The sequence below is a fragment of the Mauremys mutica genome, chromosome 13 (genome assembly GCF_020497125.1).
Source record: "Mauremys mutica isolate MM-2020 ecotype Southern chromosome 13, ASM2049712v1, whole genome shotgun sequence".
Lineage (NCBI taxonomy): Eukaryota > Metazoa > Chordata > Testudines > Geoemydidae > Mauremys > Mauremys mutica.
This window is the reverse complement of record NC_059084.1, coordinates 24368349-24385136: the sequence shown is the minus strand read 5'-3', so window position 1 is coordinate 24385136 and position 16788 is coordinate 24368349. Positions and strand designations below refer to the sequence as shown.

General features: G+C 48.3%; 1 protein-coding gene across 7 annotated transcripts in view; it reads left to right on the top strand.

Annotated features, from left to right (window-relative positions):
• Positions 1 to 2353: 2353 nt before the first annotated feature.
• Positions 2354 to 16788, top strand: part of SGK2 (serum/glucocorticoid regulated kinase 2) — a 36890-nt gene continuing 22455 nt past the window's right edge. The window contains exons 1-3 of one of the 7 annotated variants that reach the window (XM_044985654.1): positions 2354 to 2627; positions 7897 to 8104; positions 10098 to 10184. In XM_044985654.1, coding sequence (XP_044841589.1) covers positions 8053 to 8104; positions 10098 to 10184 — 139 coding nt within the window. In that variant the 5' untranslated portion in view covers positions 2354 to 2627; positions 7897 to 8052. Of the gene's footprint in view, positions 2628 to 7306; positions 7668 to 7896; positions 8105 to 10097; positions 10185 to 13947; positions 14289 to 15880; positions 15937 to 16788 lie in introns of those variants that run through there. The other 6 variants (XM_044985650.1, XM_044985651.1, XM_044985653.1 and 3 more) reach the window with 6 other exon arrangements.

The following is a 16788-nucleotide window of genomic DNA, read 5'->3' as shown; positions in this document are numbered from 1 at the left end:
TGAGATGGTGCAAGGACAAGAAAGGGAGAAAGCCACAATGGGAGCAGAGAGGAATGAAGTTCCCCATCTGACCCTGTCCCCCTGCCCCTACAATAGCACAGCCAGAGGGGCTGGTAGCTCAGGGCTCTGTCTCCTCAGCAGCAGAGCCAGAGGAGAAGCAACACTACACAATCACCCTGCCCTTTGGTTACTCTTGCTTCTCCTGGGCTCTCTGCCTACCCTGCCTCACCTCAGGCTTTTGGCCTGGGACTGTTTGGAGGAGAGAAAGGGGAAATTTCTTGGACCAGCTCAGAAATCTCAGAGGTGCCAAGAATGCTGTAGTTGGCACAACTGCCAAAGGGGCCAAGGAAAGACAGGCCTGGTGGAGAGACTGCAAATCCGACTGCTCCCGAGGAGCCTCATCTTCCATCAGTGTGCTCTGCGGCTCCCTCTCCGTTTGACCCTGTGAGTCTGCTTGGCTCTCTAATATCCTGGGACTGATACGGCTACAACTACGCCGCATGACCAGCTGGGGGCGTTTCCCCTTCAGGCCAGAGTTCTTGTGGTGTCTCAGCTGCTGTGAAGGGCCTCGATACGACTGGAAAATTCCACTCTGCCTCCAAAGCCATGATACCATGATTCGTACCAGCCTCTTAACGCCCCCAGCACAGGCGTGGGGCATGAGAGACCTTTAAGCAACTGCTGAGCTGTCTGACATGATAAGATCTCCTTTGCATACCAGCATCTGCTGCCATGTTCAAGAGGCGCAGACAGAAATATTGGTGCAAGGTTGAACAGTGCCCTAAGGGTCAAGGCAACCACTGATTCACTCTGTGAAGGCGAAACTCCTGGGCATCAGGCTTTCTTACCAAAGGGGAGTTTCTATTCCCCAGTAATCTGTGGCAGCAGGGAATACAGCCAAGTTTGACCAATTCCAAGCCTTGTAAAACAAAGCATGTACAATCCATCTCTGAGAGGAGCTTAAGCTGTCCCAGAGTTCGGGATGCTGGGATCCAGCACCTTGATTCAGTGCATCAGAGAGTTTGGGGACTACCTGCAAAGTCCAACCTTCCCCAGCTGTAACCTGTGTCCCTCAATCCATCGGCTCCTCACTGTATGCTGCCCCCACAAAGCACTGTATCCTTGCAGCGTATTATAACAAGAGTTGGTCAGGAATTTTTTGATTAACCATTGTTTTTGCTGAAAAATGCAGATTAATCGAAACCTAAACTGTTTGTGAAACAGGGGTTTTGATGAGTCTCCTGACTTGTATAACTTTTGAGAAAAAAGTTTCAAGGTTGTTGAAAAGTCCTGTTTTGACATGTTCACGCGGAAAAGTTTTGGGGACTTTTTCTAGTTGAAACAACTTTTTGTTTTGAAATGTCAGTATTTTTTTTTTTAAAAGGAACAAGCTCAAAATCAAAACGAAATGTATCAAACATGATCAAAGCAAAATGTTTTGATTGACCCAGACGGAATTTTTGCAGCCATTTTTGCGGTCAGTTTTTGTCCCAATTCAAGATGGGAACTTTTTTTGACATCTCAAAAATATTCCCTACACGGGAAAGGCATTTCCTGCCAAGCTGTAATTGTAACATACAGCCAGGAGCTGGACACATCAACCTTTCTGGTGGGAAAGCCTTTTATGTTCCCATTCAGGAGTCTCTTTATCTCCATAGAAACAACACCAAACTCTCACTTTTTCATGGTTCTTCATACACCTGTGACGATTCCATACAGGGCTGCAGGAGGCTTGTAGGAGGCTCTAAATCGCAAGGCTATTAGGGAGCCATGAGAAGAGGAGAATCCAGCATTTAATGGGGACCTTTCACTGATGTCATCCCACTTCCATCCTCTAGCTCAGGGGTAGGCAACCTATGGCACACGTGCCAAAGGTGGCATGTGAGCTGATTTTCAGTGGCACTCACACTGCCCGGGTCCTGGCCACCGGTCCGGGGGCTCTGCATTTTAATTTAATTTTAAAGGGAGCTTCTTAAACATTTAAAAATCCTTATTTACTTTACATACAACAATAGTTTGGTTATATATTATAGACTTACAGAAAGAGACCTTCTAAAAACGTTAAAATGTATGACTGGCACACGAAAACTTAAATTAGAGTGAATAAATGAAGACTCGGCACAGCACTTCTGAAAGGTTGCCGACTCCTGCTCTAGCTGTTAGCCGATGGATTGTGTCTGGATTCAGGACTCCTGACATTCCCCTGCCTCTCTTGCTGCCAGCGTTTAGCAGGTGACACATGCTTAATTACCTCAGCTAGTGCCCAGCATGTGACCTGCCTTCGGAAAACAGAGCACTTTGTTCAGACCTTTTTCACTTCATTTCTCTGTGGTGAGCTGCCCTCTAATTCTTCAGCAGGAGATTTGTCCTCACCACCCCACCCCCTGAGTGGATCTCCAGGACCTCTGTGTCCCCTCAGAGCAATGGCAGGGTAATAATTTACTTCCTGGCATAAGCCACTCCTTGAGAATATTCCTTTGACCTTCAGACTAATTCACCAAAACAAAAACAGAGAGGGGGTGTGTGTAAATAACACCCTTATGCAACTGGTACTAGTTACACACTCGGCTTTCTCCAGTGCTGCGTGACCGGACAACCCTGCCTGGTTGACTTTCTCCTTTTGGCAGGTAATGTTTTGGTTTATCTACTTATTTATTCCCTGATGGTCCCTCATTCTGGGGCGCACAAAGGAGCTGGTTTGAGGGAAGCCTGGTCCTCGATCATGGACCGTCCCATAAAGGGGTGTCAGCAGGCATGCTGGAACAATTTATAGAGTGGGGGTGCTGAGAGCCATTGAACCAAACTGTAAACCCTGTATATAATGGAAACCACTTCAAGCCAGGGTGTGCTGAAGCACCTACAGCACCCTTAGTTCCAGCATTTATGGGTGTCGGAATCTAGGGCCAGAGAATTGACTTTGGGGAGGGCTGGTCCTTGGCCACAGACTTGTTGCTACAGGGGTGGCAGCAGCAGGCAGGAGAGGCTGATTTCAGAAGCGTTCTTGTTCCCCTCTTCAAAATGATCAAACTCTCAGCAACATTGAACAGAGGTGGGGAAAGCTGCTTTGGGAGGGACGGTTTCTCTTGTTTTGGAGTGGTGTCGTGTGTTCTCTCTCCCAGAAGGGAAGAGCCACTGTGTGTTCAGAGTAGAGGTTTCCTGTCACGTCCCCCCATTACCCTCGTTGTTTTGTGTGCTCCTCAGAGCTGATTTTTCCAGGATCCATTTTCAATAAGAAGCAGCAAGAGGCATTTTATATGATATGTGTAAATTCCTATTTAAAAACCAGAAAGGGCAGGGATGCCTGGATACAAAGCTAAACCCCCAGGGCAATCCAAGCCAGCCAGGGCCGAGAAAACAAGCCCTAAGCCATGACAGCCAGGGCTGTGTCTGCACTAGGATTTTCAGCTGTGTTTTCAGCTGGCTCCCTCTCAGCCCCTCGGGAACGGGGGCTCAACTGGTTGTCCCACTGGTGTGTGCAGGGTGAGCGGAGTTCAACACCCCCGTCCCCCCCAGTTTTAACAGCACAGCCTCATTCTAACACTGGCACCACGAGTGAGTTCAGCACCAGCCCATTGGAGGATAAGGGGGACACGTGTTAAGCACAGCGAGGGATTGAAGCACAGACAAGTATTCTACTTTGTTTCAACAGCTAGCAGAAGGGCAGCAAGCCGTCAGGATTGGGGGTTTAGCCCCTACTGGGGCTTACTCTGCCCTTGGGATAATGGCTTTCATGGACAGCTTAAGCATTGCTTGGTCCAATCTGGACTGGTCAGCCCAAGGCTGATCCCTATAGACATAGGAAGGTGGGCAACGCCAGCCTGCAGCAGCCCCCCAGTCCATCTAGCTCAGCATGCTCCTGCTGACAGCGACCATCACTAGCTGCTTCCCAGAGTGATAGATCTTTGGGGGGCAGAGAGGGCATTAAAACATCCCCCCCTCCATGCCTTGTGAGGTAGAACTGGCAGAGTCAGACTAACATCCTCCCCTCTCATGGAGGAGTTGGCGCCCGTGCAGCAGGGGGAAGGGATGTGGCCAGTAAAATGGCAGATCCCCTAGGTCTGCTCTGCTGCATGTGAGAAGGACCATGGGGTTTAGTACAAAGGGAAGGGAGTAGGCCCAGCTGGAATTTTGAGAGGGGCTCGGCCCCCTCAGCTGGGCCAGGTTTTAGCACATCAGGTGCTGTGCTTTTTTGAATATTTGCCCATAAGTATCACTGTAGCAACCTCTGGGTGCTGAGCCCTTTTGGAAAATCTGGTCTGTATGGTGGGTGCTGAGCACTTGGAAATCAGATCCTGAGTGCTGCTGAAAGGCTGCCCCCAGGTCCTTTTCTTTATTACTGTGATTGCAGTGGCCCTTTGAGTTAGATTATTTATTCCATGCATCCAATGAAGTGGGCTGTAGCCCACGAAAGCTTATGCTCAAATAAATGTGTTAGTCTCTAAGGTGCCACAAGTACTCCTGTTCTTTTTGCGGATACAGACTAACACAGCTGCTACTCTGAAACCTGTTATTTAAAAAGGTGTCCCACACGAGGGAAACATTACCGCTGGGTGCCCCTATTTTACATTTTTCTGCTGAATGAAGACCTAGAAGCTTTGTTAGAAAATCTCCTGCATTTTACATTAGCAGTTCAGCTCTTATCTACCCTGAAACTCTATAGAGAAATGGAAAGCTATTGATTAAGGTCAAACAACTGTGCAGGAGGGAGGCAGATTGTTTAAAACTCTTTGTTTGCTTACTTTTGTTAATATTAACATTAAGCCAAACACCTAATAAACACTTGGAAGAAAGAAAGTCTTTGTGAAATTGTCAACCGCACTCCTTTAATTAAGGTTTGAGAAATCTCCCAGTATTAATGTGAGACCTCCAGCAAGTCCTCCTGGAAAAAAACAAGGGGCACCAGATTTTTTATATTCCTGATATTTTTAAGGTAAAACAAAATAGAAAATAATCCTTTAAAAAACCCCAACCATCAACAAAATCCACTCAATCATTCTTATTCCTCATAGAGGCAAAAATAGGCAATATCCCATTTTTAAGAAATTACCTTGCTATTCTATTCCATATAGGTTCTTATACCACCCTGAGCACCGTAGTATCTGAGCACCTTCCAGAAGCACATTAAGCATTTGTAGGACATCTTTTCATGGCTGGCTGCAAGTAACTAATTTTGTATGCTAAAGAAATGTGTTGTTTCAGAGTAGCAGCCGTGTATTAATCTTGTTTGGACCATGTAGATTCTGGTTCATGTGGGCAGTGTTGTTCCTCTTAATGACGACCGTTAATATTATTACTATATAAGTGGATGTCTACAGAATGTGGTTCTCTATAAAACAGCCTCTGAAGGAGTGGGCACAATATTTGGAAGCAGATGTGTGTGAGTGAGTGCGTGCCCGTTTCTATGTTCGGGTATGTGTACACTACAGAGACTACACCAACATAGCCATGTTGGCATAGCTATGCCGGCATAACCCTGTAGTGATTGCAGCCGACCCTGATGGAAGCAGTTTTTCCATGTAGGAACACCTGGTGCCTGAACAACGGTAGCTACATTGGTGGAAACATTCTCCCATTGACATAGCTGTGGCTACACTGGGAGTTGGGTCATCAGAGCTATGCTGGTCAGGGGTGTGGTTTTTAAAGACCTCTCACCGAAGTAGCTATGTGTTGACCTTGCTTTTAAGCGCATGAGTTGTTTATGTATGTGAGTACTTCTCTGTGGGGGGCAGGGGGTGGGCTGGACTGGGCTGTATAGGAACAGATGTTGCCTCGTCTTGCAGTGGAGAGGTAAGCGTTCCTAGTACACACAGGGCCTCAGATGGCAGTGCTTACAAATTAATCTCTTCATGGCTATCTTCCCTACCTGCTAGGCAGGTCTAATCATTTCAAGGGGGGTCTCAAATGAATACAACAGCAGGAGTAAATGTGGGTCAAACACGGAAGCAGCAAAGAGATTCAAGTTCCCAAATATGCCCTTCATCTGACAAAATACTCACCCTGTGTTATGAGCTAATAACAGCCCATTGAAGACCCATGTGTTGCGGTTAATAAATGCCCAAGGGGGTCCAGAGCTCACTCTTGTATGTGCCAAAGCTGTGTCCCAGTGCTCGCTGATACCACATGCCAGTCATTTAATAATCAGGGAAAGGTGAGGAGGTTAAAATCTTTTAAGGATCACGCTGCCAGTTACATCAGGGGAACACCGCTGGCTCGGACGGAGTCACATGGCGCTTTAAAGGCACTGGGTGCTAGCAGCTGCTGTCTGAAACATGGCCTGGTTTATAGCCCGGGCACAAGAGGGGCCCACTGTCAGAAGCTGTAAAGCAACTCCCATCTAGGTCAGCTGCTGCCTTAACGTCAGAAGAAGAAGTTGGCTGTTTAATATTTAATTGCAATGTTTAATCATTAAAGAGCCTTGTTCCTCTTCTGACAATTAAGTCGATATCGAAGGGGAAGAAGGCATTGCACATTCTCTCACCTTCCCCGCTGCAGGCATGGCACCAACAATACAGTTCCTCAGCAAGAAGGCCTGTCTGTGCAGACACAGTTTATAGCTCACTCCTGCTGATTAGGCCTTGCGCCATCATGGGGCCTTTCCTGATACTGGGCTGGGAAATGGGAGCTCAGGGCCAGAGTCCCTCTTGGGGTAAGTGGAAATCAAAAGGACTGCACCTATTAAAGACTCTGAATTAATCTGATTAGTTAATAGGCCTAACTCATCCTTAGTGCAATGCACTGAATTGGTGGGGCTGTAGCAAGGATCAGAGTGGCCCAGTTGTGTGTGTACATCGCACTGGAAATGGAAAGGTCAATGCTATTCAGTGGCCTGCACTTTGTAACATGACCGAGGGCTGTATTGGCCCCTAGTGAGATCCCTCTGAATTAACAGACAGGTTCACCCCTGGGCTGGCGAAGGTGCTAACCCAGAGAGGAGAGGCAGCTCATGCCTTGCCTAGTCAGTGACTGTTGGGGCCAGTACGGCCCCACGGCACAGGCTAGGGCTGCTTCAAGGGCCTCTATGTGATTTTGTGAGAGTACAACACTGCCAGGGAGCAGGTCTGCCCCAGTCACACTTCCTCAAACTTCTTACCGACCCCGGGCCTGCCCCTGCTCCACCTCCACTCTGCCCTGGAATTTACCCTGAGCTGGCAGAGTTGACTGTGCACCAGGCACAGAGGACCCGAGCCCTGGGCGTTATGTCTGCCCTATGGCCCGGCCCTACCTGGCACAAAGGGGCACCTGGGGACAAAGCCAGTAGGGGGACAGATGCGAGCTGTCTTCTTTCTTACCTTACAGCTCCCAGGCAGGGACAGGTTGCAGACACACCTGCATGGCAGCCTTTCAGTCATGTAGGTTAGCAGCCCTCTGTGGCTGGCTGGCTGGCTGCTGTCTCAGGAGAGTGCTGCCTCATCAGGCGTGTGGCCGGTTCCCAGCTCCAGGCTGACTACAGAAGGGAACCAGTCCTTATAATCAATACACAAAAACAGTTACTAATGATTCACTAATTGTACATTGTACTTACACCATTCTTTTCATTTCCACCAGGCTGTACAAAAAGGTGCCGGCCTGATCCTTGGTGCAGTCCCACTGAAGTTAGCGCAGTTGCACCAAGGATTAATTTGGCCTATTGACTAATCAGATCAATTAAATCATCAAATCCTTGCCAGGTAACAGAAAAGCCCAACCCTATGGATTTACTGAACACATTGTGAACCTCTTACCTTGTCTGGGAATCAATCAATACCCACTGTGATGCTAGGGGATGGTGTGTAGTAAAGGCAGCCTCTTGAGGCATGTTCCTGAGACCAGGAGCTAATGTTCTGAGCATGCTAGCGCACCTCTGGGCATGTGCTCTGCTGGCTTCCAGCCTGTGTGACCTGACCTTCATCTTCACAGGGGAAGGCCAAGAAATTGCACAGCTTCTGCGAGTCTCCCTGCCGGACGTCTACCTGCCTCCTGGGCCCTGAGGAAGTGGAGCCTACTCGCCTGGTGCCGATTGCTGAATTGCTAGCAGAGTTTCCCAGGCAGCGTACATCTCTCTGGGCTGACTTTATGCCCATGCCCTGGCCAGAGGCCCCCTCCACAGCACTGGGGAAGACTAAGGGTAATGAACTTGACTGGTACATATCTCAAAAGTCAAGTGACTCTCCGGGCCTGGCTGTGGGAGCTGTGGGGCCCCAAGCTGCAGGGTGGGTGGGAGGGAGTGGAGGGGGGAATGAGGCTGGGGGTTGCCTCCCACTTCAGTATCGGGGCTAGAAAACAGGTGATGACAGGAATTGGGCCATGATGTGAGTTGCTTTTAGGGGCCTTGCATTAACCTTAGCAACTCACAACCCACTGCCCCCACCACCCTCTGACCCCAAGGCCATTGACGTCAGCGGGAGCCCCCTAACTTCTCCAAAGCTCAGCGGTTCTAGGCAGTCACTTGACTGGCTTTAAGCCCAGCCCTGCAGTTTTTCTGTGGCCTGACATAATGTAGACCAGAGGGAGAGTTGTAATATTGCTAGACAATGCGTCTGGACAGTAACCTCACAGCTGTACTGGGTGACTCTGCAAGCAGGGCTGTGCTGCACAGTGTGTGGGCTGTAGCTTTATAATGCCTACAGCCTGGGATGAACTGCAGCCAAGGCCTGTCAGTCAGGTCCTACGGCTCTCTGAGGCCATGACCTTAAATGACAGCAGCAACGGCCTTGAGTGTGCCTCAGCTCTCTCTGAGCTGGAAGCCTGTGGCCCTGAACCCCAGGGTGTGGAGACTATACTGGCATAGATTATGGAGACTATACTGGCATAGATCTGCAAGCACCACCCTGTAGTGTAGACATGGCCTACGCTGACAGAACAGGGGATTCCATCAGGGTAAGGACGCAATCATCCCGAATGATGAAGCATACGTCCGTTGACCTAGCTGTGTCTACTCGGGGTTATGCTGGCATCACTACAGAGGCCAGGGGTGTAGCTTTTCATGCTCCTGTGCCGATATAACTTTCAAGAGTAGACCAAGACTAAGGGTTTGTCTACACTGGCACTTCATTGCAAAACTTTTGTCATTCAGGGGTGTTAAAAACACACACACACGCCCTGAATGACAAAAGTTTTACTGATGAAAAGTGCCAGTGTGAACAGCTATCCTGCTGACAAAGCTGCTGCCACTGGTGAGGGGTGGAAGTTTTTTGTCTCCAGGAGAGCTCTCTCCTGCTGACAAACAGCAGCTACACTGCGCAGCTTTTAATGGCACGGTTGTAAAAGCCTCAAAGTGTAGCCATAGCCTTAGTGTTAAGGACCTAGTGAAACCTCCCCTGGGGTCAGACTGGCAATGCCTCTCCTCCTCTTCATTGGGAAGGAGGAAGAGAGCTCTCTTGATAGGATTTCTGGAGGCAGCTGACACAGACCCTGAGGTCTACACGACAGAGTTAGATCAACACAAGGCAGCTTACATCACCCTAACTCTGTAAGCGTCTACACTATAATGATGCGCCTGCCAATGTGAGTTGCCCACTACACCGACCTAATAACTCCACCTCCATGAGAGGCGTAGCGTTAAGGTCGATGTCAGGGCTATGCAGTGTCCCTCTACACACTGTGTTGCTTACATCGCCTGTTGGCTGCCAGCCCTACGCAGGGCTCACGCTAGAACCCCGCTGCCTGGGAGAGCCCCCACCACAGCTGGACCCCCCAGCCCTGGGGCTGTCAGCCCCTGGCAGTGGGGCTCCAGCTGTCAGTGCCCCACACAGTTAAGTCAATGGATGCGCTCTGCTGAGGACAAGCACCGCCAACAGCAGGAGCACAGTGTGGACATGAACCACCACTGTAATTGCTGCAGTGGCTGTACGTCAACTTACCTTAAGTTAACTGATTTTTGTAGTGTAGACATGCCCTGAGTCACGGGGCAGAGTTCTTTTAGTCCCATTAATTCTCCCTTATGCACAACTTTCCTGCTTCCTTTATCTCACTCGCTGGCAGGAGACTATTTTCTTAGAGTCCTGAGTTCCCGTTAGTTCCTAAAGAGCCAAAACTCCCCACTTGCCCATGGTTTTAGGAACCCTCTGGCTTTCTCCTCTTTTACCCCAATCCTTTCTTGTGCTCATTTCCTTCCTCAGCTTTGGGAGAGGCTCATCCTGCCTCCCCAGCCTTTGCTCATCTGGAGTCACAGTTTCAGGCATCTGTGCCTCATTTGCGCCTACAAGGTGAGCACAAAAATGGTGTGTGTGCATGTGCAAAAGGAGCACGCCTTTACAAGGGGTTTGACATGGCCTAGTACTTAGAGCAGGGGAACTGGAGTCAAAGGGAAAAAATCAGAAGAGCATAAATGTATGTTTTCAGATAGAAGGGGAAAAAAACACAATAAAAAATATGTAATGTAAAGGCTTTTGACTGATTAATTTCCTAAAATCGGATGCAGTGGCAGTGCCTTTGTGTTTATCCCTTTTGGATTAGTCATACTTAAAGTGTTTAAGACCAGAATTATGATTGCACCAAGAGGCATCTACCCTAGAGTAGGGTCCCCTTGTGCTTGGTGCTGTACGAATGGAGTGTCAGCCCCTGCGTCAAAGCACTTACAATCTAAATAGACCAGAGAGTCAATGAGGGAGAAGGCACAGGAGTAGAATCAACATTTTCCAGACTGTTATATGTTTACACCATTACACCTTGCAATTAGCATGGGCTGAAATTTTTCTCTCCAAAACATTTTTTGACAGAAAGTGGCTTTTTGACAAAAGAGATTTTTTTGTGGGGAAAAAAAGATGTTTTTATCAACAATATTGAGGTTTTCATGGGGCGGGGAGAAGCAGAAATTTTTTATTTGAAAACAAAACATTTTTGTTTTTTGGTTGCTGAAAACCTGAAAATGTTTGGCTTACAGTTTTGTGATTAAAAACCAGAATTGTTCTGAATCAAAATTTAGACAAAAATTATGTTTGTCAAAAATTTTCATGGGAAAAAATAATCATTTTCTGATCGGCTCTAATTGCAGTAGATTTTTAGTTAAGACCTTCAGGATTTGATCTCATGGGAATAAGAAAGGTTCAAGCACTTTGATACTGCCTTTTGCTTCTTACATGATAAGCAGCAAAATAGTTAACAATGTTGACATTTTAAAGTATCTGAGCTATCCACCTTTGAAATGAAGGGAGCTGAAAGCTATTGTGTCAGCCACTCTTCAAACTCAGGAAAAGGTGGCTGTATCAGTTATACTTGGGTCACTTATGGAAGGTTTTCTTGGTAACCATGACTGACTCAGATTTTTTTTTCTAATGAAAGCTGAAACTCTGGAGGAAAAAAAATCATAATTCTGTCCTTGCCCCCACCCCAGTTAGACCTTTACACCCTCGGGGGTGTGTGTGTGTGATGTGTCCTACTTTGTCTCATAAGGTGTGATCCTACTCCCATTGAGTTTATGGGCATAGTATCACACACCCTCGATGCTTTGATGTCCCCAGTGCTCACTTAGCATTTTACCTTAAAAACAATGCAAAGCACATTTTAGGATGACATTCTCTGTCACCTGAGAGTAGTGGATTTTACTGGCAATGAGAGTGGAATCAAAGGGAAGATGTTTATTTTTAATGAAATGGGAGATGGTAGCCCCTTGATAATGGGTATTTCCTCCCTCCGCTTCTGCTTTGTTTCTGTTACATCAGAAGATTATTAACTCCTTCACTGCATGCTTCTGGCAGCAGTTTCTCTCTCTCTCTGTGGGTGTGCATGTGTATGAATTTACTTCAGGTGAAAAGTGCCAGATTGATAACCCTAGAAATTGAAATCTTTCCTTTTTGCAGAACTTGGGTAACAGCAAAGGTAGTAACCGTGTGTGTGAACTGTCCCTCCAATGCACCTCCAACCTGAGCTGGAAGCATTGCTTCTAGGGCTCTGTCTGTACTACAATGTATAGTTTTTAGTTGATGTGTGACCCAACAGCATTAGCAATTGTGGTGCAGCCATATCCCCTAGGGTAGGTTAGTCCCCAATGGCCCCTGCAGCACTTACCCTCTCCCAGGGTGCTAGCTGCGAACGTGTCTGTTTTTGTGATGTGGGCACTTGCCACTGAGGTCCAGCAAACTCATTTCATACATGCCACCAAACAGCCATCTGCAAATAGCAGCTCAGTCTCTTACACAGTTGACCTAGTGACCTATATGGTCCATCTGCAACTTTAAGAGAATAGCCGTTCATTTATAAGAGTATCAGGAAGCCCGCTCAGATCTAAGGCCTTGTCATAATGAGGACTTCAGCCATAAGTTGCCAGTCAATGGTGGAGCTACACCAGAGCAAACCCCTCCGGTAGACAAGCAAAGCAGCTAGCAGCCACAGTCTGCGGTGGTGTAGGTGAACCCTTCCTGAGACTGGAGCTCAGGCTAGGTTTACACTACAGATCTACATCGGAATAAAGACGTCACACAAGGGTGTGAAAAAGCCACCCCCTGAGCAACGTACTTACACTGACTTAACCCCCCGTGTAGACAGTGCTATGTCAATGGGGGAGCTTCTCCCACCAATATAGCTATCGCCTCTTGGGGAGGTAGATTAACTACAGGAACAGGAGAAGACATTCCTATGCCAATAGGAGAGTTTCACTAAGGCCTTGGCTACACTTGCAAATTTGCAGCGCTGCAGCAGGGTGTGAAAACACACCCTCTCCAGCGCTGCAAATTGCAGCGCTGCAAAGCGCCAGTGTGGTCAAAGCCCCAGCGCTGGGAGCGCGGCTCCCAGCGCTGTATGTTATTCCCCACAGGGAGGTGGAGTACGGACAGCGCTGGGAGAGCTCTCTCCCAGCGCTGGCGCTTTGACTACACTTAGCGCTTCAAAGCGCTGCCGCGGCAGCGCTTTGAAGTGCAAGTGTAGCCATAGCCTTAGACTATGTCCACACTAGAGACCTTACAGCGACACAGCTGTACCAATAAGATCTCCTGTGTAGCTGCCCTATGCCGGCAGGAGAGAGCTCTTCAGTCAGCATAAGTAAACCACCCCAATGAGCGGCGGTAGCTATGTCAGTGGGAGAAGCATAGTGACTGAAGTAAGTTTTGCTGACATAAGTGGCAGTGTAGACGTGGCCTAAAGCACTACCAAGGCCACTGCGCCACTGTTGCACTGTATGTGCAGACAAGCCCCGAGTGAAATTTTTCAGACGAAACTTTTTTTGACAAAAAAGGCTGATTCAGCAGCACCAAAATGTTCTGTGAATTCACATGTTTCACTGAATTGTTCATGTTGAAAAACAAACAAACAAATCCCCCCAAATTGAAATGATTTGATTTTGGGGGGTCAAAATGACTGGACGTTTTTGAATTTTCTTTTACTTCTTTTTTTTTTTTTTGAAAGGTGAAAACATGAAAAACACTTGAAATCTAAAGGAAACATTTCATTTTGTGGTGAATAAAATGCTTCATTTGACCTTAAAACAAATGTTTGTTAATTCCAAAAATGTTTGTTTTCAGGTCAACCTGAAACTACTCCCCCTCCAGGTTTTCAGAACTGCCAGCAAAGTGGAAAACCCATTTTTGGCACAGTACTCCTTGAGCGCAGAGTAAGCTGCACCGGTACAGGTGTGCCTTAGAGCAGCCTTGCCTAGCTGCGCTAGGGGTTTGCCTGGCAGTAGCGATACTAGGAGCTAATACTGGGGCACCATTTTGATATGGCTGAACTCTGGCCACAGTGGTGGTGGTGGTGGTGGGAACTCAGAACAAGCTTGCAAACGTGGGTAGGAACATGTGGCAGGTAATCCAGCAGTGAAGGGGTTAAATGACACAATAAGCAGAAAATCAGGGGCTGTGGGTGGTTTGTGTGTTCTGAAGGGGAGGTGGGGGAGTGGGAGACAGCTTCTCTCTTGCACTGTCCCATACTGGCCAGCTGAATTCGGATGCCTGCCAGGCATTTCATTGGTTCCTACCAAATAGGCCTATCCTCCATTAAAACCTCCCTGCCTCTTCATCACCTACATGCCGGTCTCAAACCTTGCTCTGCCTTATTTCTTCCAGCATGGGTGTCTTAGCAGCAGATCAGCTCTCTCTTGCACTCCTTTCTTAGCTTCCTCCCCTTGGGGCTGCAATAGAGACAGCAGCCCTGGCAGGAAGGAGGATGTGTTACTATCCTGGGGCAGGCCTGACCCTTGTAGCAGCATTTGCTGTTTCTCTACAGCCTTTAAAAGGCACATGCTCAGGGAGGGCAGCTGACTGTGGTGTGAGTGCCAGAGAGGATGGTAAAGCTGGCTGCTGAGATGTCTTTGAACCAGCCTGCTGTGGATTGCTTCCCTTACTCCAGGATGCTGGCTCTGCTGGTAGAAGTGATGACAGGTGTGTGCGCGCTCTTGATGCTTCCTTTCCTGTTCTCATGGGTTTTTTTGCAAACTGCTGGAGATTTTAAACACCTGGCTGTTGTTCTGGCTTGTCGGATGTATTTGTCTCGCTGTTCTAAGATGCGGGTGAGCTTGGCTGCCTGTCTGTGTGCTGACCCTCATGGGAACGAGGTGCCCTGTGCAAAGCATGGAGCTAGAGCTTGCCCTGCAGCTGTGACCTTTTTGTCGAGGAATCAGAACACAAGGGTTGTGTTTTATTCTGGGGGGCGCTCGCTCAGAACAAAGCTCCATGCAAATGGGGATAGGCCAGGATCTGTGGGACGGGTAACTAACCAATGAAAAGGGAAGCTCTCTCCCTCTGCTTATAGCCTTTCCTCATGCGGTTGGCCAGTTCCTAGCTCTGAGCTCTGCAAACCCCCCTCAACTCTGGGGAGGTGAAAGTGTAACTGAGCTGTCTGGCCTTGGGTGTCTCTATCTCTTAGATATGTGGCAGGGGAAGTTGGAGCCTTGTTTGGACAGCTAAAGCAAACATTGGAGGACTGGCTGGTCATCCCCGAGCACTTGTACAATGAAACCTTAGCTGGGGAACAACTCTGTGCTCAGACTGTCTCTCTCAGTATTCTAGGGCAGCAGCTCTCAGCCTTTCCCGACGACTGTCCCCCTGTCAGGAGTCTGATTTGTCTGGCGTACCCCAAGTTTCACCTCACTTAAAAACGACCTGCTTATGAAATCAGACATAAAAATACAAGAGTGTCACCACACACTATTACTGAACAATTGCTGACTTCCTCATTTTACCCTATAATTATAAAATAAATCAATTGGAGTATAAATACTGTGCCTACATGTCAGTGTATATTCGATAGAGCATTCACTCTATGAAATTTCAGTTTGTGCTGATTTTGCTAGTGCTTTTTATGTAGCCTGTTGTAAAACTAGGTAAATATCTAGATGAGCTGATGTCCCCCCTGGAAGATCTCTGTTTAACACATACCCTGGCTGAGAACCAGTGTTCTGGGAAAGCTGTGGATTGGCCTTACGCATCACAGGCCTTGGCTACACTGGCGCTTTACTGCGCTGCAACTTTCTCGCTCAGGGGAGTGAAAAAACACCCCCCTGAGCGCAGCAAGTTACAGCGCTGCAAAGCACCAGTGTAAACAGTGCCCCAGTGCTGGGAGCGCGGCTCCCAGCGCTGCAAGCTAATCCCCACGGGGAGGTGGAGTACCTGCAGTGCTGGGAGAGCTCTCTCCCAGCGCTGGCGCCGAGACCACACTTGCACTTCAAAGCGCTGCCACGGGAGCTGTACGGCTGCAAGTGTAGCCATACCCTCAGTGCTTTCTCTGTCAGTAATCACACCTCGCTCTGGTTAGCTGCAGGAGCTTGGTGACTTGCCACACCCCTCTTTAATTCAGACCTTCAGGCTCTTAAACCTGATGTTTCTTCCACAATACAAACTGCCTGCACAATTACAGCTTCCCCGTCCTTACTACCACTTCCTGGCAAGCATAAGGCCAAGGTCCCTGCTCCAAGGAGTTTACAATGAGGTTAGATCGGACATGAGGAGGGAGAAATGACATCAGAGAAGAGAGGTGGGGAGTGGGGCTCGCACAAAACAAGGCTATGAGGAGATTGCCTCTTCTTGCAAGGTAAGAATCATGTTTCTGATCTATATGTAGGGAGAGTATTAAATAATAGACTGGCACAGGAATGTGGGTCACTGCTGGTGAAATTGTGGAAAGAGGGTTTTGAGGAGGCAGCTGCTTGCACTGTGCTCTGAACAGAGTGTATTTTTGCAGGGGCTGTTATTAGCTACAGTGACTGCTTCAACTTGTGCAGTGGCATGGCTGCTGTGAGAATGGGTGCTGGCCACCTCTGAAGTGCCTCTGGTCTGTTGTGGAAGGTGACTCTCTCAGCAATAGGCTGGAGGGGGGCAGGGGAAGATGGACAGGTGGGTGGTTCAGCAGCCAGTCTCCCACCAGTACAGCGCTCCTGTTATGTAAGTGAACTTGTTGGGATTCGTGTGCCTTATCCATCTGGGGCTCTTGCTATGCCTCGAGCTTCCTTGCAGCCCCAAGAGAGGCAAGAACGTGGCAGCCTTTCTCCTTTTCGAACCGATCTCTCGTGTATCTTTGTGACCTATTTCTGAGCTTATTTTTAGTTTTTAAGTGTGCTGGGAAGATCTCCAGGCTTTAGGGCCAGGAGGATCTGTGACTGCCTGCGTACCTGCTGTTGGGTTTGAATCCCCTGGAGGGGCAGAAGCTGCCTTGACTTAAGAGAAGGCAAACCTCGTAGAAAAGGGATGTATGTGGACCAAGCGGGGAGGGATGGCAGGCCTGGCTCTGATCACAGCCATATCAATAGGTGCCTTGAAAATGGTACTATGTGCCCAGGGATGACCTCGAACTAAGACCTGCATAGTGTTACTCAAATGCATAAGAAGGTGAGGTCCTGGTCCCTGAGTGGCCCATTTGATAGATACAAAGCAAGCGCTGCTGTTC